This window comes from Bidens hawaiensis, unplaced genomic scaffold, assembly GCF_021521415.1.
Source record: "Bidens hawaiensis isolate Kalapana, Puna unplaced genomic scaffold, B.hawaiensis_p1.1 tig00028494_1, whole genome shotgun sequence".
Classification (NCBI taxonomy): Eukaryota; Viridiplantae; Streptophyta; class Magnoliopsida; order Asterales; family Asteraceae; genus Bidens; species Bidens hawaiensis.
In genome coordinates this window covers 161,045-184,630 of record NW_027494656.1, presented here as the reverse complement: position 1 = coordinate 184,630, position 23,586 = coordinate 161,045, and the positions used below count along the sequence as shown (strand labels likewise).

The following is a 23,586-nucleotide window of genomic DNA, read 5'->3' as shown; positions in this document are numbered from 1 at the left end:
CTGTTAGGCTTTTGTTTTTCACTGAACGTGACATTCAGGGACCCATGGGATGATTAAGGAGGTGATTCCCTAATTCTAGTCTTATTTTACTCGTTGCCGTCTCCAATTGTTCTTTTGGGCTTTCATTGGTTCGCTTGAAAATTGTCGCTTCTGTTTTCATTGAACGTAGGGATGGCAATGAAACCCGAAACCCGACATAAATGGGACGGGTAATACCTGACCCATTAAGGTTTGGGATTAGTTTTGAAATTTTTCGCGGGTTTGGGATTCTAATATACCCGATTACCCGACCCGATTACTCAATAACATAGACCCATCTACCCGATTATATACCCGATGTACCTGATATAGCTTATTGTAGTGTGTGTATGTGTGTGTACACGCGCGCATGTATCTACTATATTCCAAGTGTATTATTTGTCGAAGCTTTTTTATGTCAATTATTTGAGATATTTTGCTTTTATGGTAACCATCTTTGTAATCGATTAATTATATTTTGTGAAAACCCGGTAGAAACCCGACGTATTTTGAGTTGGGTATACCCAACGGGCATTTTATTAAAACCCGATAGAAAACCCGAAACGCGATGAGAAAACCCGAAACCTGACGGGTAATTACCCAATTAAAACCCTACGGGTTTGGGACGAACATTTATAACCGGGTATGGGTTTGGGAATACCTAAACCCGACCCGTTGTCATCCCTAATTGAACGAGGCTATCAGCGACTGTTAGGCTTTTGGTTTAGGCATTCAGTGACTCATAAGATGATTATGGATTTGATTCCCTCATTCTAGTCTTTTTTTTACTGGTTATGCTCTCCATTTGTTCGTTTGGGATTTCATTTGTTCGTTTGAAAACCGTCAATTCTGTTTTCACTGAACGAGGCTAGTAGCGACTGTCGAGGCTTTTGTATTAACTGAATGGAGTCATTAGAGACTTGAGGGGTGGTTAAGGATGTGATTCCCTCATTCTTGTCTTTTTTACTCGTTGTGGTCTCCATTTGTTTGTTTGGGATTTCATTTGTTCGTTTAAAAACCATCGCTTCTGTTTTCACAAAAAGAGGCTAGCAGCGACTGTTGAGCTTTTGTATTAACTGAATGGGGGTCATTAGAGACTCGAGGGGTGGTTAAGGATGTGATTCCCTCTTTCTAGTGTGCTTTTACCTGTAGCGGTTTCCATTTGTTCGTTTGGCCTTTCATTTGTTCGTTTGAAAACTATTGCTTCTGTTTTCATTGAACGAGGCTTGCAAGGACTGTTAGGCTTTTGTTTTTCACTGAACGGAACATTCAGGGACTCATGGGATGATTATGGAGGTGATTCCCTCATTCCAGTCTTACTTTACTCGTTGCGGTCTCCATTTGATCTTTTGGGCTTTCATTGGTTCATTTAAAGACTATCGTTTCTGTTTTCACTTAAGGAGGCTAGCAGGGGCTGTTAGGCTTTTTTTTTTCACTGAACGGGAAACTCAGGGACTCATGGGATGATTAAGGAAGTGATTCTCTCATTCTAGGCTTATTACTCGTTGCGGTCTCCATTTGTTCTTTTGGGCTTTCATTGGTTCATTTGAAAACTGTCGCTTCTATTTCACTAAACGAGGCTAGCAGCGACGGACGGGATTTTTGTTTTCACTAAACAAGCCATTCAGGGACCCATGAAATGATTAAGGATGTGATTCCCTCATTCTAGTCTTTTTTTACTCGTTTTGGTCTCCATTTGTTCTGTGTGTTTGAGCATTATAGTTTAAACTTTAAAAAAGAAAAAAAAATTGTTAGCTAACTACCTATCAATCTTAGCATGTGGTATTTATAAAGTCTATAGTGGGTTGTCTTCAATCGCCCTCTAGTAAGATACTGGATGGTCCTATGATAAATAACGAGATTTTCTGTGACTCTTCTGTTAAAAATCTGGTGATTTTTCCAGAATTGGTTTTGAGAAGACATTAGATGATTAAGCTAGAATTCGATAGACTTGATCCAAGAATGTGTTGGTCTTGGTACTATCACATCTATTTTACGCGGACGATGATCTGTTTTATGTAGACGATCTCATCTTTATGGGAAATGGTCGTCATCTAATTTCTTCAATTTAGCTAGAATATTGGGATGCTTCTTATTCTCATTTGGACTAAAAAGTTAAAGTTTGACAATAGCAAGATGGTATATGGGGTGGGTTTAAATTTGAACCACATCGAAAGCATGGATTAAATACGTACTTCATTGTGAACGGGGTTTCTTTTCATCCATTTATTTGAGCATTTTAAGTGGGGCCAACATGAACGTTAACAATAACTGGAGCTGGTAATCAATAAGTTCGAATCAGAGCTTTCTAGCTGAAAAGCGAGTAATCACATTAATCAAAACGGTTCTTGACAACTTATCAATTATTTGCCAATGCTTAAAGCTAAATTGCATGCTATCAATGCTCTTGAAGGTATTAGCAGACAATTCTTATTGTGTGTATGAGGGGGGGGGGGGCGTTTTTCAAATACAAAAACTTGTTCAATTGTGTGAAATCAATTAATGGATCCAAAGGATCGAGGTGGGCCTGGTATCAAAAGTTTAATGATCGCAAACTTGGCTTTATTATCAAAGTGGTAGGGAAGCTATAAAACTGAAATGTCAAGTCTTGGGTTGAAATTATTAATTGTATTCATTTTAGTACCAGAATACAGAAAAACATCTCGATCAAACAAAGCAATACGTTTATTTGGAAAAGCATATAGGCAGTTCATGTTGATTTTAAAGACTTAGATATTGACTATTAGGAAAAAGTTAAAATGCAAAGGAGACAAAAATGAAAATTGTGAGAAGGATTTGTGGTCACATAAAAATCCCTCAAGAAAATTTTTTAAAAAATAATAAAAAAACCATAACTCAAAATAAAAATAAAAAATGAAAAAATAAAAAAAAACAAAATGCCCCCCCCCCCAATATTCTCCTACTAAAAAAATTCCCAAGGAAAAAAAGACGAAAAGACAAAATGTCGAAAATGAACAAAAAACACAATGATAAATAAATAAATAAGGCACAATAGGTCGCAAAATATAGCATAATGCCGAATAAAATATAACACAATGTTGAGTAATATAACGCAATATCAAGAAACAAAGACACAATGTCAAGGGAAAAAAACAAAATCAATGACAAAAATAAACAAAAAACACAATGACAAATAAAAGGAAAATTGAATTTTAATAATCTTAACTTTCTGTTATTGGCCAATAATAATCCCAACTTAATTTATTCCCACCAGTGGTCCCAAATTTAAAAAAGTGAGCTCTCAATGGTCACCTGTTAAAAAAAAACCTAACGGCGTTAAGTTTTTTCCGAATTTCAAGCTGATTTTTTAGGGCTTTTAATCGGAAGGAGGATACGAGTCAATTAACGTAAAAATTAGCTCGAAACGATACTCCAAGCAACTTAATTTTTGTTAATTTGAAGTTCAAACACACGATTCGAAGCACGAATCAATCCATTTGACCTCATTTTTACGTTAATCGGTTCGTATCTTCCTTCCGATCAAAAGCCCTAAAAATCAGCTTGAAATTCGAAAAAAACTTAAAGTCGTTTGATTTTTTTAACGGTGGACCATTGAGAGCCAACTTTTTAAATTTGGGACCAATGGTGGTACGAAATTTCGTTGAGATTATTATCGGCCATTAAGATAATGTTGGGATTATTAAATCCAATTTTCCTAAATAAAAAGGCACAATGATCTTTTTTCCGCAGCATTGTGTCTTTTACTTTTTTTCGAGTTTTTTTTAGAAGAGGAAGACGGTGGAAACATTTTTGTGTTTTTACATTTTTCATTATTTTTATTAAATTTTGAGTTATGATTTTTTTTAGCTTTTCATTATTTTTTTAGGGCCAACATGAACCTTAACAAGAACTAGAAGCTGGTACTTGTAAGTTTGAATCAAAGCCTTCTAGCTGAAAAGCGAGTAATCACATTAATTAAAACGGTTCTTGACAACTTATCAATTATTTTCCAATGCTAATAGCCGAATTGCATGCTATCAATGATCTTGAAGGTATTAGTAGACAATTCTTATTGTGCATGTGTGTGTGTGGGGGGGGTGACGTAGGCTGTCGCGGTCTACTAAAAAAAATTAATTAAAGACTTAAATACCTATAACTAGTACGGGTAAGTAAGATCGTCTCCACAGGGACTCAGGGAAAGTGCAAGTTTATTTAATTTATAACTAATTATTTAATCTAAGCGGACAGACGATCTCAAGCGGTTTTTATAAAAAGATTTAATTAAAACTAATTATTACTTAAAAAGATTTATAAACAATATTAATTAAAAAGCATTCATTCTAGGCTCGGGTTATGTGTTCCATACGTCAATCACAGATTCTTTAGTCTTTGGTTTTATAATAATTACTAGTCCTATGGTTTGATTTATGATGACAAACGGTACCCTAACCGAATTGTTGACACAAATGAACCCGGACTCCACAATTGTCAAATCTATGTCTAGGACTACTAACTCAATGATAAGGTTTGATGATTCTAGTCCAATGACACAAGAGCATAACCCTAAATGTTGATGAACAACCAAACAAACGTTACACAAATCAATCATCGCAAACACAAACTTTAATCAACCAAATAACTAATTAAGCAAGACAAATCATATAAAATTAATCAAGCTATAATCATTAAGCATTAGAATCTGATCAAAACAGTACCTTACACAAAACCTTAGCCTAGAACAAACACACACGACTAGCCGGACATCGACATAATTGTTAAAGCACTTATCTTGATGAACATACGATTGTAGGACAAACCGGAAGCTTCGGGATGGACGAAAATCGTCCTAGAGCACCTCTTCTACCTCTGGAAGTCGTAATAATCCGAATGGGGAGGTTAAGGGGTTTATATAAGGCAAGCCCTAATTTTTGCCGACTTAGAGCATCTTCGCGTATCGCGAAGATGATAGGCTTGCTCCTTCGCGTATAGCGAAGGACAAAATAGTCGCGGCCAGAATCTTGCAAATTCGCGTATCGCGAAGTTGTTCCCCTGCATCTTCGCGTATCGCGAAGATGCAATTTTTCAGATTTTCTTATTTTTTTTTCTTGACTGCCTCGTGATGCATGCACTTCCAATCTCTCACTTCTCGATCTTCGTTCCAAGCCCGTAAATATCCTCATTAAGCTCCATAGCCTCCACTGCCCTGAAAACACATAACAATGCTTGAAGTACCAATGTTCATTCATTTATTTATCTAAAACAAACTAATTGAAATATAATAATAACTAACTTTTACCCAACCATCAGGGGGGGCGTTTGTCAAATACGAAAACTTGTTCAATTGTGTGGAATCAATTAATGGATCCAAAGGATCAAGGTGGGCCTGGTATCAAAAGTTTAATGATCGCAAACTTGGCTTTATTATCAAAGTGGCAAGGAAGCTATAAAACTGAAATGTCAAGTCTTCGGGTTGAAATTATTAATTGTATTCATTTTAGTACCAGAATACAGCAAAACATCTCGATCAAACAAAACAATACGTTTATTTGGAAAAGCATATAGGCAGTTCTTGATGATTTTAACGACTTAGGGCGCGTTCGTTCCACAGAATTCGTGGGAATTCAAAGGAATTAGAATTAAAATCCCATGACATGGCGTGTTCATTTCGTTGGAATTGAAATCTTAATTCCATTTTGGTGTGTTCGGTTGTGTAACGCCCGTTAATTTCAGATAAGTGATTTAAAGCATGTAAAGTATGTACATCTCTCGGGATTTATCCGACTTTCCTCGGAGGCTTTACGTCATCCCGGTACGTTAAAATTATGTAACTTTCCACCCAAGTTGCTACACACTTTATACTTGAGGGGCTAGAATGAAACTTCTTATTTTATATCATAAGAGAATGAAAAACCCTAACTCATAACCCTAGGTGCAGCCGATCGCAGCTAAGAACCCCCCCCCCCTGCTCGTTTTTCTTCTGCCCCTCCATGTTTCAGCCGTGAAAACTTCAACTCAAGGTCGGTTTTATGATTCCCCACGTCTTTTACACCTTAATTGATCATATTAACGCGTTTATTGGTCGTTAAGATTGAGTTTTGATGATAACAGCTTCCTGACAGATTAGTATACATTTATTGTAAGGTCTTTAACGCGATGTTAATCCACTGTTTTTGATCGATTCTTGATTCCATGATGTTCTACTTTGAGTCTAGTTTCCAGAAAGGTATAATACGTAATTTTTGGACGAGATTTGAATGGTTTTTTTGAATTTATAAAATCGAGTGTCAAAGCTGATGCTCGATGACGGATTATGGTCTGTCTTCCCGACGTCATAACCTTTTTTCGACAGATCCAAATTGGTTGGTTCCACTTCTGGAAGTTAGTATTTTGAGTTAGGAACCAAACCCAATTGGAATCATTTAATTTGATTCGGTAATGAATTTTATAAAAATAAAACCATTTTGTTGCGCGCTGAAATAGCTGCACATACCTTTCTGTGTTGGAGGAATTTTTATGATTTTTGTGTCCAATATAAAAATATAATAAAAATATTTTTATAAACCTAAGACATTTATTAAAGTCTGGTAAAAATTTAATAATTTATTTCAAATTTTATCCTATGTAATTAAATGCATCTCCGCATGCTAAAATCTACACGTTTTACTCGTTATTGATCGATAAGTTCGTTTTAGGCTTAACCGGTGGATGTTCAATTGTGTTTTTGTCGGGGCTGTTTGAAGTGAGTTTTTGCACCACAATCTTCTTAGGTATGTCCCGTATATCATACTCAAAGATCATGTTCTTAGGTGTTCGTTAAGTTGATCAACTAGTTGTAGTTTGATTGTTATGTTCGGTTGTCTAGAATTGTTGAGTTTGATGCGTTAATCGGTTGGATGACCAACCGAATCAGTTTGCATGGACCTAGGGGAGTCTAAGGGCTGTGGGAAAATTATTTTGATGCTCGGGGTTGTTGTGGTTAGTGCTTCGTCAATCGAGTCGGCGATGCGCGAATTTTCGTTTAAACGTTAAAGTAAGAGCTGTAAAAAGGAACCGTCAACCCTATCAACTCGGGTGACATAATCTTGATGAATGAAAAGAGTTAAGACGGAATTTGGTCCATTCGGGGCTGATTCGGTTAACAAATGGTTTTAAGAATTATTTCACGCGCATTCGACCCGATTTGACTATCTTTGGGCCTTGGGCCAAGTGTTGGGCCTTGGGCCAAAGTGCTGGGCTTGTACGGCCCATTAGGCTAGAGTGTTCCTACAGTCTAGTTAGTAACGCGTTATGTACCCTTGCTTGTGATTTTGCCCTTAAGAACTTCCTAGCTCGTTGCAAGTATTCGATCGATCTCAGGTGAGTTCATGATGCCCTTTTTACTCATTTTACTTTTGGGCTAGCATGCGCACCTAATTGTTTTCTTACTTGATGAAATGTTTTTAAAAAGATTTTATATAGGCTTGCTAGTATATGGTAAGCCTTGGGATGTTAAATATATATATGTGTATATACATTATTTCTTGGCCTCTATTTGGCGATGTTGTAGTCGTTTCGACTACTGATGTTGTGTATGCCTACTTTGTGTTTGCATACACTGATGTTACGTGTTTGGGTTGTACGTTTGCTCGACCCTGATGTTATACGTGGATGATATATATATATATATATATATATATATATATATATATATATATATACTGTTATGTATATAAGGACTGCAAAGTCATACCTTGGTGGAAGGACTGCAAAGTCATACCTTTTGATGAGGCGAGGAGACCGACGTTGGTGGAAGGACTGCAAAGTCATACCTGGGGAGGCAGTTGTGACTCAACATCGACTACTAGTGACTGATATAGCCTTCAGAAATAAGCTGACTGTTCGAGAGAAGAAAGGTACACCGAGAATTCGATGGGGAAATTTGAAGGACGAAAATCTCCTTCTGTTTAAGGATAAACTCATACTGCATACGCGGGCTCAACTAAATGGGGACTCAACTCATATATGGGAAGCTATGGAGACAAAGATCATCCAAGTAGCAAAGGAGACTCTCGGGGTCACAACAGGAAAGTCAAGTGGGCATAAGGAGTCTTGGTGGTGGAATGACGCAGTGCAAGACAAGATAAGGGACAAACAAGGATGTTTTAGGGAGCTAATGAGGTGCACGAATGAGGAGGAGCGAGTGGATTTGAGGGACAACTACAAAACGGCCAAGATAGAGGCAAAGAAGGCAGTGGCGGAAGCAAAGAAGGCGGCCTTTAAACGGATGTATGAAAGTCTAGAAACAAAAGAGGGGGAACATGCTATGTTTAAGATTGCCAAAGCCAGGGAGCGTAGAAGGCAAGATCTAGGACCGGTGAAGTTCATAAAGGATACAGATGGGCATGTACTGGTCAAGGAGCAGGACATCAAGCTAAGATGGCAAACCTACTTCCACAATCTTTTTAACAATGGGAGAGCTTACCAAGAAGAACATGACAACACAAACTTTCATCGACAACAATCGAATAACTGCTACTGCCGACGGATCACACGAGAAGAGGTGAAGGACGCACTTAGGAGGATGGGAAGGTCTAAGGCGGTTGGCCCAGACAACATACCCATCGAGGTGTGGAAGTGTCTGGGGGAGGAAGGAGTCATGTGGTTAACTACTCTGTTCAATAGTATTCTCAAATCAGGTAAGATGCCAGACCAGTGGAGGAGCAGCGTTGTAGTTCCTATCTATAAGAACAAAGGAGACGCCCAATGTTGTGGTAACTACCGAGGAATCAAACTACTAAGTCATACTATGAAGCTATGGGAAAGAGTGATTGAGGTTAGACTTAGACGAGAAACTCAGGTTACGGTCAACCAATTTGGCTTCATGCCGGAGCGTTCCACCACAGAGGCAATACACCTTATAAGAAGATTAATGGAAAAGTATAGGGAGAAGAAGCGTGATCTACATATGGTGTTTATTGACCTAGAAAAGGCCTACGACAGTGTGCCACGACAGGTGCTCTGGGAGTGCTTGGAGGGTAGAAGAGTGCCCAGGAAATACATAGAGATAATTATGGATATGTATACCAGGAGTGAAACAAGTGTCCGTGCGCCAATGGGGGATACTGATTTCTTTCCTGTAGAGGTAGGTCTTCACCAGGGGTCAGCGTTGAGCCCGTTTCTTTTTGCAGTAGTCTTGGATGAGTTGTCAAAGTCGATTCAGGGGACTCTCCCGTGGTGCATGATGTTCGCAGACGATATTGTGTTACTTGCTGAGAAAAAACAAGATCTAAACATGAGGCTTGAGGAGTGGCGAACAACCTTAGAGACAAAAGGTTTAAAGATTAGCCGATCTAAGACGGAGTACCTACACTGTGATTTTGGTGAGATAAACGACAGTGAAGACGCACACATCACAATTGAAGGGCAGGTGGTCCCGCAGGTAACGAAGTTCAAGTATTTAGGATCATTTGTACAGAGCGATGGGGAATTAGACAGTGATGTGACCCACCGAGTTCAGGTAGGATGGTGTAGATGGAAAGCAGCCACAGGTATATTATGCGACAAGAGTTTCCCGACTAATCTGAAGGGAAAATTCTATAGGGTGGCAGTTAGACCTGCAATGCTATATGGAACAGATTGTTGGGCCATCAAGAAGGCACAAGTGCGGAAGATGGAGGTAGCAGAAATGAGAATGCTACGTTGGATGTGTGGGCACACAAGGCTAGACAGAATAAGAAACGTTGTGCTTCGCGAGAGATTAGGGGTGGCGAACATAGCAGACAAGATAAGAGAGTGGAGATTGAGATGGTTTGGACATGTAAAGAGAAGACAGACGACGAATCCTGTTAGATCCGTAGAAAACATTACTATAGAGGGGAGGAGGGGTAGAGGACGACCGAAATTGACTTGGGATGAGAGGATTAGGCATGATTTGATAGACCTAAACCTCTCCGAGGACATGGTTGAGGATAGGAATTCGTGGAGAAGTAGAATTAAAGTTAAGGATTTTTAGAGAGAATTGAATACCTTAAGGCTTAGACTTAACTTATTTAGGTCACATACCATAATGGTATTTCCCTTACATATTTTATTATTATTATTATTAGCTTTTATATTACGGTTAAACTGTGACCTTTTTATTAATATTATTATAATTAGTAGTAGTTTTTTATATAACTGTTAAACTTTGATTTCCTTTTTTTGCTTCATACACATGTTCTTAGAGCCGAGGGTCTCTCTGGAAGCCACCTCTTTATTCCTTTGGATAGAGGTACGGTGTGCCTACATCCCACCCTCCCCAGACCCTACCTATAGCTCTGCTGTCGGTGGGATTTTACTGGGTATGATTGATTGATTGATATGTATATAGGGATGTTATTGAATGGATGTTTACATATACATTTTGTATATGTATGTATGAGGATGTTTAAGTTCGGTAATGATGATTAGATGGATGTACCCTTTTACTTTTAGAAAACCTTTGATATGACTATCATGATTTTACTACTGATATCTTTTACTTAAAACTTGAACTCACTCAGCTCAAGCTGACTTTGTGTGCATGTTAGTGTAAGTTTCAGGATTCGGAAGAGGATGCCTTATCGCTTGGACGTGCACGGAGCTACTTGGATGGTGAAGGGCATACTGGAAGGAAGAATTATTATGAATGTTTTATTTCAAGGAAATTTATAAAAGTTATACTTACTTTGGATTTTGGGCAAAAGTCCCGGGTTTCGGGAAATTATTACATTTTTCATGTTTTCCGTAAAATTTATACTCTGATACGTTTGTTTTAATGGAAGAAATGGTTTTTGAGTTTATTTAATTTTACGAGTGTTTTGAGTGATTACCAACTGTGGGGTTCCCGGGGTTCGGGGCCTTATAGGTTGTCAAGGAATTGGAATTGAAATTCAGTTCCTTCAAATTTCTTTAAATGAAGAGATTCTAAATCTTTCCAAAATGTGGAGGATTTTAAGTGAATTCGTTAAAATCTTTTCGCGAGTTTTTTTTAACGAGAACAATGATTAAAACATTTTAGTTTTTTTTTACTTTTTTTGTTTTCGATTTATATTTTGAGTTATGAATTTTTATTATTATTTTTGAATATTTTTTGAGGAGTTTTTGATCTTAATAGAAAACCTTTAAAATTCAAAAAAAAATAATAAAAAAAAACCATAACGCAAAATATGAATAAAAAACAAAAAATCTAAAAAAACTAAAATGTTTTCGTCGTTATCCTCGTTAAAGAAAATCCGATTCCAACTCCTTTGTCAAACGAACACATCAAGAATGGAATTGGATTTCAATTCCTTCAATTTTCATTTCCTATTGGAATGTTCATATTTCAAATCCAATTCCTTCAAATTCCAAATCCTATGCAAATTCCAATTCCATTTCATTTTGTGAAACGAACGGCCATTATAGTCTGTTTGGTATAAGGTAATGGAATGAACCGGGGAATGGAATGGACAATGGAATTGAATGAATGAAATGAATCATTACCATTTAATTGTCTTGTTTGGTTACCACGTAGGAATGAAATGAATCATAACTTTATTATTATTCCTTTATTAGTATTTTTGTCAATTAATGGAACGGTAATAACATAATATGAAATAATAATAAAACATAATAATTATTATAATTTAATAATAGTTATACTATAATAAAATAATAATGATGATATAATAATAATAATAATTGCTGATCATTTTTCATTCAATTCCTTGAATGAATGAAAGAAAAAACACATTCTACTAAAGAATCAAAAATGCTATATATGGATGGAATTGCATTTCTGAATGATTCATTCCATTGATAAATGACAGCCAAACTTGTTATATTTCATTCCTTTGGAATGATTCATTTCATTCCGGCTATTATTACTTTCATACCAAACATGACCTTAGATATTGACTATTAGGGAAAAGTTAAAATGCAAAATGAGACAAAAATGAAAATTGTGAGAAGAATTTGTGGTCACATAAAAGATCTTTCAAGAAAAGTTTTTAAAAAATAATAAAAAAAACTTAACTCAAAATATAAATAAAAAAAATTTAAAAAAACCAACCCCCCCCCCCCCCCGGTATTCCCGTTCTAAAACAATTCCCAAGGAAAAAAAGACGAAAAGACACAATGCTGAAATGAACAAACAACATAATGATAAATAAAAAAAATACAATAGACCATAAAATATAACACAATGTCGAACAAAATATAACACAATATCAAGAAGAAAAGACACAATGTTAAGGAAAAAAACACAATCAATAACGAAAATAAACAAAAAACACAATGATAAATAAAAATACACAATAATCTTTTTTCCTCAACATTGTGTCTTTTTACTCTTTTTTTGAGTTTTTTTTAAAACGAGTAAGACGATGGAAACATTTTTGCGTTTTTACATTTTTCGTTTTTTATTAAATTTTGAGTTATGATTTTTTTTATTAGCTTTTTATTATTTTTTAAGGGATTTTTTCTACAATTCTTTCTCGTCCTTTTTATTTTTGTTCCTATTTGTAAAATAATATGATGCACCCGACTTATTAAAGTGGATAAGATATGAACACATTTTATGGATAAAAAATAGTTTTATAAACAACCTTTTGATAAACTTCTTCAATATTAAGCTTGCCTTTTCTTTTAAAAACTCATTTTCTAAATAACCTGGTACTCCATTGTCTCATATTTTATATAAGTTAAAATTCACATGAAAATATAAATTCTTTTCATATTTTGTTTAAAACTTTAAACAAATTGAATTTTTGTATATTTAGAAAAACAGTCGGTTAAATATACAGTCTAAATAGTACGAAGATAAGATCGGCTCGATCAAACATTCAAACCGTCCAATCATTCTTGTGACTTGTGAGTCATAGACGTCGATGAGTGCATTTAGTTTTAGAATTTATGGTACCATTAAATGTATGCAATCCAAATATCCAATCAGTTATAACTAGTTCACACTATTTTATATTTAGATATTTAGATTATATTAGATAGATATATATATACACATTATAAAAGGAAGTAAATTATCTGTCAAGGGGGAATCAAGAGTGATGATGTTGGTGGGTTTAATTTGTTGTATATTATGTTAATATGTTAATTTGTTTGTTTGCCACGTGTACCCTTTTTTCCCTTTGAATAGCCTTTGAACCACCTTTAATACCAAATGAATTTTTCTGAGACAGGAGGACGTTTTAGGTATGACTCACTCAAAAATATCATTAAAGAGGAAACCCACTGTTTTCCTTAAGTCAAGTTTCGAATATGATACCTGCAATACATTTCGGTTTTTATATGTTTTTTCTTTTTTACCTCTTTATTAAAGGAAAATATGCAGCTATATGTAGGTATAGAAAGCAAAATCGAAAATCAACATTCAACACAATCACTAATATCAAACTCGCTTACCCAAGCATAAAATAATTATATTGATGAATATTTAAAAGATAATATATAATTTTAATTTAAAAAGTAAAAACGTACCTTTCTGTCACCCTTGTGAGGTGTCACTTGTGACTTCGGCTCTGTCACACTGTCATTTTAAGATAATGATAATTGTATGCACGTGATAATGCATTTTAAACTTGTTAAGTTATTAAAGACCTAAAATTTGTTAATTGGATTAAAGTTATTAAAGACCTAAAATTGTTAAGTAATTGGATTTGATAAAATCAAACTTGAACTTTTGGATTATCTCAAGTCGTCTCTTATTACAATTTTTGAGATCATGTTTCAAGTAATAGACTAATAGGAACTCACGGCAGGTAAAGTCAAATAGTTTAAATTTTTAAACATTTCAGACAACTCATGTTTTTGATTAATGAATAATTTCGTATCCAATGAAATACCATATATAAAACTAGCTTTTAAACCCGTGTATTACATGGGTTTTGTTAAATGATAAGGATAAATAAGGTTTGTTATTTCAGTTGTGATTCTTAAAATACTTGTGAATTAATTTAATGTAGACTTAATAGAAAACACAAACAGAGTTAACGAAAAGTACTAAAATAACATGATTTTGGAAACACCAGGTGTTGATTTGCAAAAAAGTAAAAAAAAAGTACTAAAGTTGTGTACTTGGTCAAATTTTAAGTATGAAAATGACACTTGATTCAATAATGAACATAATCCATACTATGTTATGACCCATGACCTATGAATAGCTAGAATGAATGAGATGAGAGATTAAGAATTAGTTGAAATATGGGCTTGACACCTAAGTTTAACATTTTCTTTTATTAGTATTTTAAGATATATCTATCTAGTTATAAGCATAACTACATATACCAAAACCATCCCAAACCAAAAATACTTTGTTTTGCTTGCACATGTTTGGTGTTCCATATGGTGCTGTAGAAATAAACTATAGGCAAAAGTATGATCTTCCTCTATGTTTATCAAAAATCACACATGATTTCGATGATTACATTAATCGTTGTTTTTTCTCTTAACTAATAGTAAAATTTATCCTGTCAACTTTGTGTAATAATATATATTCACCATTCTTTGCTTCTTTTCTTTCTTTCTTTTTTTCTTAACTTTTTTTTTCTTGTATTTTGTTCATCACTTATATTTTATAACTCATCTGGAATTTAATAATTATTAATCGAATTGATTATCTTATAAAAATATAATGTTCTTTATAAATTAATATTTGATTGTATATATATTTTTTTTTCGTTTTCTTAGTTCCCTTATTTACTTTTCTAACTTTTTAGTTTTATATATTTCACACAAATCAATTTGGTGAATCAAATGTCCTTCATAAACACACTTTATTGCTACATTAAAAAAATAACACCACATACAACAATTATTATATGGACTAAAAAATGTAAGTTGTCTTATTTTCTAAAATTTAATATTAAACTTGTGTTTGGAAAAGCACCTAGTTTTTCTTTCTATTATTTTTATGTAACTAATATATATATATATATATGTATGTATGTATGTATATATCGAACACAACCAATAATTTGTATAACTGTGAAAGTTGGATGAAAGTTGTAACCATAAATACATGAAGGACAAAAATTATAATGTTTTCCAAGTTAAATCTTTGAACACTTAATTGTCTGTGTTCATGCCATATTGTCATTTACTACGTTTGGCTGTCACCCATGTGAAATAATCTGTCACTATGAACAATGTATGTTTCGATCATCATGACCAGCCAAAAAGAAACACGTTGCAACAGATTGATAGTCGGTCACACTATACACTAATTCAAAAGTTTTACATAAATAATGTATAGGAGAGTTGGTTTTGAAAAAAAAAAAAAAAAAAACCCATGTTATGGCCACATAGTCGAAGGGGATTCATTAGCTCTGTCCTCAAACACACGTAATAGTTTAACAAAATAAAAAACAAACAATTATTTTATCTTTTTTTAATAAATATTAGTCGGGTATTTTGATTGGTTGGATTTATAGTCAGCCCCATTATTTCAAGCCCTTCAAGCATTACTACACTGGCGCCCAAAGATATAATGATTTGGCGTTAAAGTGATGATGATGTGGAAGGGGTTGCCTTAGTCTAAACCCACATGCCACAGTACCATATGTGTATTCACGTATGCCATGAAACGACAAGTTTAAGAACTTTTTGTTATTTCCGTATAAATATTTTAAATTACATGTGTAGGATTGAAATTACAAATGCATGTAAAACACTTACACTTCAACTATAATACCTATATCTATCAACCGTTTTAACGAGTTATATGACAAAAATCATTTTTTAAATAAATAATAAAAAAAAGTGATCAAAGGAGTTAACCCACGACCCGTGATGTTGAATGATAACTTAAACGACAATAATTACCAAATTGTTTTGTTTCTTATATATATAGCTTTTTTAGAAAATGCAACTTGATGATAGTAATCAAGTTAATGTTTTATTAAAAGATTTCAAGTTTTATATTGTTTTGCTCTTGAATTTTTTTTTATAACTTGGGTTTTTAATAGACTCGTCTAGGGTTGTGCCAATACGATTGATTTGATCATATTTGAAAAGGTCTCTCGCTTTCCCCCTTCGTTTGTTGCGGCTCGCACCTCACCGCATGCACTAAATGAATGAAATGAGTGACCTATAGTCTGTTAACAAATACGTTATCATTTTATAAGTTCTCAATTGAATATAAACGAACTTGTCACTTAAAAATTATTATCTTTCTAGCTTTTCTATATCGCTTTTCTTCATAGTCATTTTTGCCACCATTACTAATCTCATTTTTTACTTTACGTATAAAACCGTAAAAGAATCTAATGTATTTTAGAGAAATTCAATTCTAACGAAGCAAAGTCATAAGAACAACTTATATAACTTTTTTCTGAACTATGAGAACATGTTACCAGATAGTTACGGGAATCGTCAACACTTTGTTAACCAACAGGCTTAGACAAATTACAGCTTGTGCGGAACAAATGGTCTTAAAAAATATTCAATGGTCACAACATGCCATGTATTGTATTCTCACAAAGAGCAAGCAAATCATGTTCAATTATACGTGCAAGTCATTTTCATCATATATTTCAGTAACAATTTTTGTACAGCCTTACAACTTATGTAATAAGATTTTAAACTCACATTGTATAGTTTATCGGTATGGTACCAGGAAGAAAGAAGTTTGAGAAGTGCCGAATAGGGGTGCAAATGAACCGAGCTACTCGAGATCGGCTCGTTAAAAAGCTTGATCGAGCCGAGCTTAATCGAGCCCAAGCCTGAGCTCGAGCCTAAAAATAAGCTCGTTTATTAAACGAGTCCGAGCTTCACTTATTAAGCTCGAGCCGGCTCGTGAGCCTAAACGAGCCCGCCATTTATATAAATTTTGAAAATATATATTTAATAATTATTAATTAATATATATATATATAATGTTATGGAAAAAATAAATAAAAATAACTAAATAATATATATTATTTTATATATAAAGTTATAATAGAAAAAAATATATAAAAATAATTATAATTATATAAAAAAATAGTTGATATATAGTAAACGGGCTGAGCTCGAGCTTTGAAAATAGAGCTCGAAACGAGCCGAGCTCGGGCCCTGTGTAAGCTAAACGAGCCGAGCTCGGGCCATTTGTAAGCTAAACGAGCCGAGCTCGAGCCTAGCCTAGTCGAGCTCAGGCTCGGCTCGTCTCGTTTGCACCCCTAGTGCCGAATCTTGTATCAAATTTTATAGAAACGGTACCAATGCTTGTTACAAAATTCGGTACCATGGGAAATTTGCACCGAACCAGCATCAAAAATACTTATACCGAATGTCTGAAAAAGCAGGTACTGACCGTACTGAACTTATCGGCACAAGGTTAATGCTCATCCCTAGCTTAGCTCAACTGATTCCGGGTTTTAACATGTAAAACTCGAATTTGATTGTTACACCCTCTAGCAAACATTGACATCAAAAGCTTGAAACTAATTTTATCTATTTTGCAACTGATGCATATAACAAAAATATTGTGATGTTAATGCATGCATACACTGGTTGATAACCCAGTTTCATGGTCCACAAATGTGAAATCAAAATAACAACATAACAAAAACACCAGAAAACAAGTAATAGTGCAAATTGCAACATCATCTTTCAATAAAATATAAAGTATGCTGGAAAATTAGTAAGCTTTTAAAACCAACAATGTACCAAGTGAGACAATATAACTACACCATCCCGGCTTTCTAATTATATATAATCCCTTCCCCATCATCAAAAAACTCGTTTTTTCCTTCCAGCAACACCATCAATCTAATCAAAATATCAAATCCCAAAATTTTATCAACCGTATCCAGGATATGACACTAATACCGACGTCGATACTGATATTGGCATTGGCGTTCTTGCTTGTTTAATCTTATTATTAATTCAGTATTCAAAAATCCTCATGAACTCCAGATGACTCCCCCATTGGAGTGTTGTTAGTTTTCACTCTTTGATAAAACAACAAATACGCTGCGGATGTCCTGATGTCGCCTTCAATGACAGGTGTCACATGAGAATCATCAAAATGATACCATCTATCTTCTTCAACCAACTACACACAACAAAAATAAACATTTATTGATTTATTTATTTCCATCAAACAATTGCAAATACAAAAAAAAATTAATATAAGTTTTACCTTTGCATATGCAGAGTAATGGCCGCCACCTAGTCCACCATAATGATTGCTAATGGCATACAGTTCATAAACGCTAGATCCGCCAGCCGGATCTTTACTTTTAACATATTTGCTTAAATCAAGATTATGAATTGGGAAATTCACAAAGGTGTCGATTTTGTTCTTCAAAAACCGACTGTATGAGAATCGTTTAAGGTGGAAAACTATAATATCTGGAAGCTTCCACAAGTCCAGTTTCTTAGTTGCTTGCCTGTGTTCCTTGCAACCAGGACAGTACCTGCATTAATTACCCAACATTAATAACTCACACAATGCTAGAAAACATTAATTATTTAAACATACCACATATCATCAGGTCCTAAAGGTTCCTCCTTTAAGAATGCATCCAAACAAGAAAACAAAGAGATCGATTCTTGTTTGGTTTTTTTAACGGTAAGACCAGGTTTATGCACCATCGGAAGATCTTTAAGGTAGCTTGCATCATATGACTCATGATCCTTGTCAGTCCAATCGAGTATAACCTTAACAATTTTACCAGGTTTTATAACTGAATCTTTTGAAATCGGTATGCAACTCATGCCGCGATCGTCTGTTATGCATAAACGAAATGATAATTCGGTTTCGTCTGAATCCTTATCCCCGGATCGGTCACCAACTTCCATCTGACAATCACTGGTCGATTCTTCTAAAACAGAGCCATTTACTTTAATACCATCACTTTTTGATGATGAAAAGGTTTTTCTTTTCAGTGGGCCCAGAACTCGAGTGACAGCTCGCTCAATACCGGCCCCGGTTTTTGCATCTTCTAAATAGGTGACCAATGGTGTCAAAAATCTCTTTCTTTCACTTAGCTTCACACTGTCGAAAACAGTGAATATTATTACTCATTACAAATAGTAGAAAGATTAAAACCGAAATAACTTACTTTTCTATATATCGGTGGCATATTTCTAGCAAGGGAAATTCAGCTTGTTTTTTTGAAAGTCTATAGGCTACAATGCATTCATCATCTTTGATTGAGTGTAATAATTCCCCGTTATCGAAGTAACGATATATCTTGTGGTCATATACCTTAACAGTTAACGACCAGTGAAAACAATTAAGATGACGAACAAATGAGTGAGGGTAAATAATATTAAAAATAAAATAAAATAAAATAAAATTACAATTACCTCTGCAAGGATCAAGGTTTCATCACTTTCTAAGCAGCATGCAGTAGCCAAAGCCTGAAAAAGGTCTTTATAGTAACCATATTTCGACACGTTAACGGTAAATGGCATCGGTAAGCTACTTCCATCTCTATAAAATACAGTTATTGTCATTGAGCGTGTGGTGGTTGAAGGTAGTGGTAAAGACAGATACATGAACGGATCAAATGTGATCGACACTTTGCTACAATCTGGGCAAACCAGTGTTGACTTATATTGACCCTGAAGATTTAGAACCATCACATTTCAGTTCGTAACTAAAAAACAGTAATAAATATGAGATTACCAACAGTTGATACTTGTAAGTGAATAAACAAGCATGTCACCTGGCAGACATCCACTACAATTGAATCGTTTCTAGCTTTATGGTAACTCCAAAACTCATTTGCAACTTCCTCGTCAGGGCGACCATCAGAATCCTTTGTTTCAATGTAAGGCTTCTGTTTAACTCGATTAAGATCTTCATGCAAACCGTCCAACAAGAAGGCCAAGAGTTCCTACAAAAAAAAACAAAAAAAATGTCCATCTTATACAAAAAACCTCAAAATAAAAAAGAACTTTCAATGGAACACTTTAAAAGCTTAAGCAGTAATTACTTGAGAATCATGCTGATTATAACCACTAAACTGAGGAGCAAAACGAGCAAGTTTTCCTTTAAACGCACGAGGTGCAACTGCGGTTCGACCGGAAGACCAAAGTTTCCTTAACAGCTCACCAAATGCAATCGCAAGTTCACCCTAAAGAAAACAGATATCAAAAACTCTGACTCTATAATGCATTTTAAAAAGTACAGTCTTGCACATACATGCATTCCTAAAGGATTCTGTTTGTTAATCTCATCAGTATAGTCCTGCAAAAAGTAGTCCACAAGAGGTGGTGTATGAACAAGACATTGAAGTGCACTATTCATGAAACATGTGTTTCCCAAATTCTGCAATCCAGCTAAGCCTCTATCTCTATGAGAAGCGGTTCTCACAGAATCACGTGCATCTTCCATATCAATAGGCACTGAGCCGAAAGTGGATCCTTGATACAAACTAGAAGCATAATCTGGTCCATAACCGTTTGACACACTTGGACCACCGGCTATTGTGATAGTTGATCTTGGTGGTTCCATAGGAATCAAAGCTAACTGATTTCCTGTTGAGTCCATGCCCGATCTAGAGGGTATAGATCCATCAAGTTGGAATTCTAAAAAAATCTGCAGAAAGAATCGAATCAGCAATACACCAGAATTATTAGCACATATCATAATAAGAATAAATAGAAGTATAAAACTCACAGATTGGTCCATCTGCAGGTTGGATTCCTCTAAGGTTTGATTTGAATTAGCCAAAGCCGTTTGCTTGAAATCGTTAAAATAATCCCAGATGCGTAACTGTACACATGCAAGATGCCAATATGAAAATAATGAGCAAGAAAAGCGAGATATGATATCAGATAATAGGATTTAACTAACCAACCTTCTCAACGTCTACCCTTTTGAGTGCTGCTACTTGCTCATAGAGTTTCGTTAATGAGGCCTACAATACATTACATTGATGATTAGAAACAATATAATGATATATAGATTAATTTCACAAACAGGGAATCTTGATGAAAGATACAAAAATGACACCTTTTTACTAATATGTATAACTATTTCACTCTTGTCTCTTGAATCAATCAATTTCAAAGCTAGCGGGTACACCTCAACCGACAATGTTTTCTGAATACCAACTGATATCATCTGCCTCGGTAAAGCTGGTCCTCCTTTGTACCTGAGGGGTAAATTTAGCATGAATAGAGTACCCACATTTAACTAATTGTCCATTACATAAACAACATTATCTGTGATTACTTAATTTCACAATATGATGGTGGCAACTAATATCTTAAATAACAAATAAAAGACTGAATACAGGTTTTGAATATAAAAAACCAAAGTACCATCCATGAAGCTTCTCCCAAATTACTTGGGGAACTAAAACATAATCACTTCTTTCGGTTAGTGTTCTACGAAGCTGTATGTCACCACCATCATGACCATCTTCATTTATAATTATATCTGAGTTATCAATCGGTCCGGGTCGCTCCCCTGCTGCTTTTGTCAAAGGCGAAGCATTTTTATCAAGAGGAACCTCTTGCAACTCATATTCACCGGTTTCCTCAACAACATATTTCTGCCACGTTTTAAACCACCTGCTTGACACAGAACAAGGACACCAAATTAGAGCATGCTTATGTAAGAGCTTAAAAGTAGTTCATTACGTGTTCCAGTTTAAAATATAAAAAAAGAGTAGAATCTACATAATGAAATGCTAATAAAATGACTATTAAATCCACTGGGTGCCAGAAACCCTGAATAGTTATCATAAACAAACTGCTGACATCAAACTTGATTCCATGAGCTCTGATTTACATACGATCTACTTTGATATGAAGTAACTTGGTGTTTTGGTAGTTCCCCTAACATGTCATTGTTATTAATATAAAACTCAATAACTTATTGACGATTCATGCACTCTAATCAATGAATGCCAAAAGAATGCAACCATGATAATTAAAATACGAAGATTACATTACTTATTCATCAGTTTCTTGTTAACATGGTGCATTTTGTAAAGCAAGATTTATATTGTTACTGCATATAGTATCAAACATCATTGAAAATCACAAAAATAAAGCCGTAAATTCTTCATTAAAAGTTATTCATAAACAATAAAATGTATCCAGACAGTATTATCAACAAAGGAACAACAAATTTAAACAATAACTTGCAACAAACACCAAAACAAATTTACATCCCAAAAAACTAGATAACACCAAACCTTGCTTCTTCATTAACAAATTAAGCAAGTTAAAACTAAAACAATTAAATCAGCTTCCGGATAAAACTTGTTTTCTTAGTACCTCTAACATAACATACTCACTAATATTATTATTGCATACAGGCATCGACGGTTGTGAATTGCGATAAACTATCACACGACAACGTTTAAGAACCGTAAAGGCTTGCACCAAACATAACTAAAAGCCACAAAAGTTAAACCAAGGTGTGTCTACAGTCCTCATTAATTAAAACTCATTCACAAACAATATAACGAATCCACACAATATCATCAATCAACAGATAACAATCGATACCTTGCGGATAGAACAAAGAACAAATCGCCTACTTTCAGACTCGATTCAGCCTTGTCCCTTAAGTCCTTAACAACCCTAGCCTCTTGCTGTGGAGTGCAGGGCAAGCAAAGTGATTCGTTGTCCATCATAGAGCCAGAGTCCGGAATCGTCATCAAAACCTAAACAAACAGAGATCAAATCAAATCAGACGGCAAATAATAATAACAATAATAATAAGACGGATTAGATTGAATGGAAACTTGAATTGATTTAATTGAATTGCGTACTGTTGTGATTATTATTATTATTATTATTATTATTATTATTATTATGTGGTGGAAGGAGATCGTGGAACCCTAGATTGCAGGGGGCTGGCGATTGGCGTTGTTTGTTAATGTTGGGATTATTTTGCCACCAAACCCTTGGGAAGAGTTTTTATAATTAATATTGGTTACTTATTTATTACCCTTGCTTTGCTTGTTACTTTTGTGTTCCTCTTCTATTCCAAAGCCTTCCATTCACGACGCTCTTTCGAAAACGTATGATGTATTTGATTATTTTCTAACTTTTTTGTTTTTGTTGACTATATAAGAGGTTTCACATTTGGTGTCGTGCTTGTATCTTTATTTGTAAAATTAACAAATTTTTGAAAAAGAAATATACGAAGAGATTTTTTTGTTTACCACACAGGTTCATATCTTATGAAGAAACACTAATCGGACCCCGGGCAGATTACGGATAATCTGGGGTTAAATAGATGTTTCCCACGAGGGGTTAGATCCGGCAAAGATGGTTCTTCTGATAACCTGCAAAACAGACACCGTGAGCTCGTCACTGAGAAGGGGGGGGGGTTCCTCCTTGTGACCACCCTCCGGCGTGAGAATCAGACTAGATTGCTCTTGAATATAAGTATATATTAAGAGATTGCTAGAGCAGATATCAGGTATAATATGTAAGATACAAGATAGTATATGATAAGATATCATGAGGTCAGATGATCATACCATTTGGGGTATTTATAGCCGAAGGTAGGTTTCCAAGAAGGTATAGCCGGCTGAATAGTATTCCTGTTTTACCAACTGTGGCCTACGCACGTGCCATGCTGGTAGTTGGTGGGTAGGCAGCGGCTGACAGTGACCAGGCCTGCTGTGTACTATTCATTTTCCACCAACTGCCGGC

At 34.9% G+C, this 23,586-nt stretch overlaps 1 protein-coding gene across 1 annotated transcript; it reads right to left on the bottom strand.

Annotated features, from left to right (window-relative positions):
• Window positions 1–17,546: 17,546 nt before the first annotated feature.
• Window positions 17,547–22,706, bottom strand: LOC143577210 (ubiquitin carboxyl-terminal hydrolase 9-like). The gene is made up of 14 exons (XM_077061109.1): window positions 22,695–22,706; window positions 22,429–22,586; window positions 21,232–21,483; window positions 20,921–21,062; window positions 20,766–20,825; window positions 20,585–20,680; window positions 20,108–20,503; window positions 19,899–20,039; window positions 19,629–19,799; window positions 19,267–19,524; window positions 19,020–19,165; window positions 18,437–18,952; window positions 18,095–18,371; window positions 17,547–18,007 (listed from the first exon to the last, which is right to left on the bottom strand). Exons 2-14 carry the CDS (start codon window positions 22,578–22,580, stop codon window positions 17,846–17,848), a joined length of 2,769 nt encoding a protein of 922 aa, XP_076917224.1. The 5' UTR covers window positions 22,581–22,586; window positions 22,695–22,706; the 3' UTR covers window positions 17,547–17,845.
• Window positions 22,707–23,586: the final 880 nt, after the last annotated feature.

Bases quoted from the DNA above. Each gene is read 5' to 3' on its own strand.
- LOC143577210 (XM_077061109.1), bottom strand. From the start codon at position 22,580: ATGACGATTCCGGACTCTGGCTCTATGATGGACAACGAATCACTTTGC. The intron at 19,166-19,266 runs GTAATTGTAATT...TTAACTGTTAAG, and splicing joins AAACCTTGATCCTTGCAGAG to GTATATGACCACAAGATATA. The intron at 18,008-18,094 runs GTAAAACTTATA...TGTTGTGTGTAG, and splicing joins ATTACTCTGCATATGCAAAG to TTGGTTGAAGAAGATAGATG.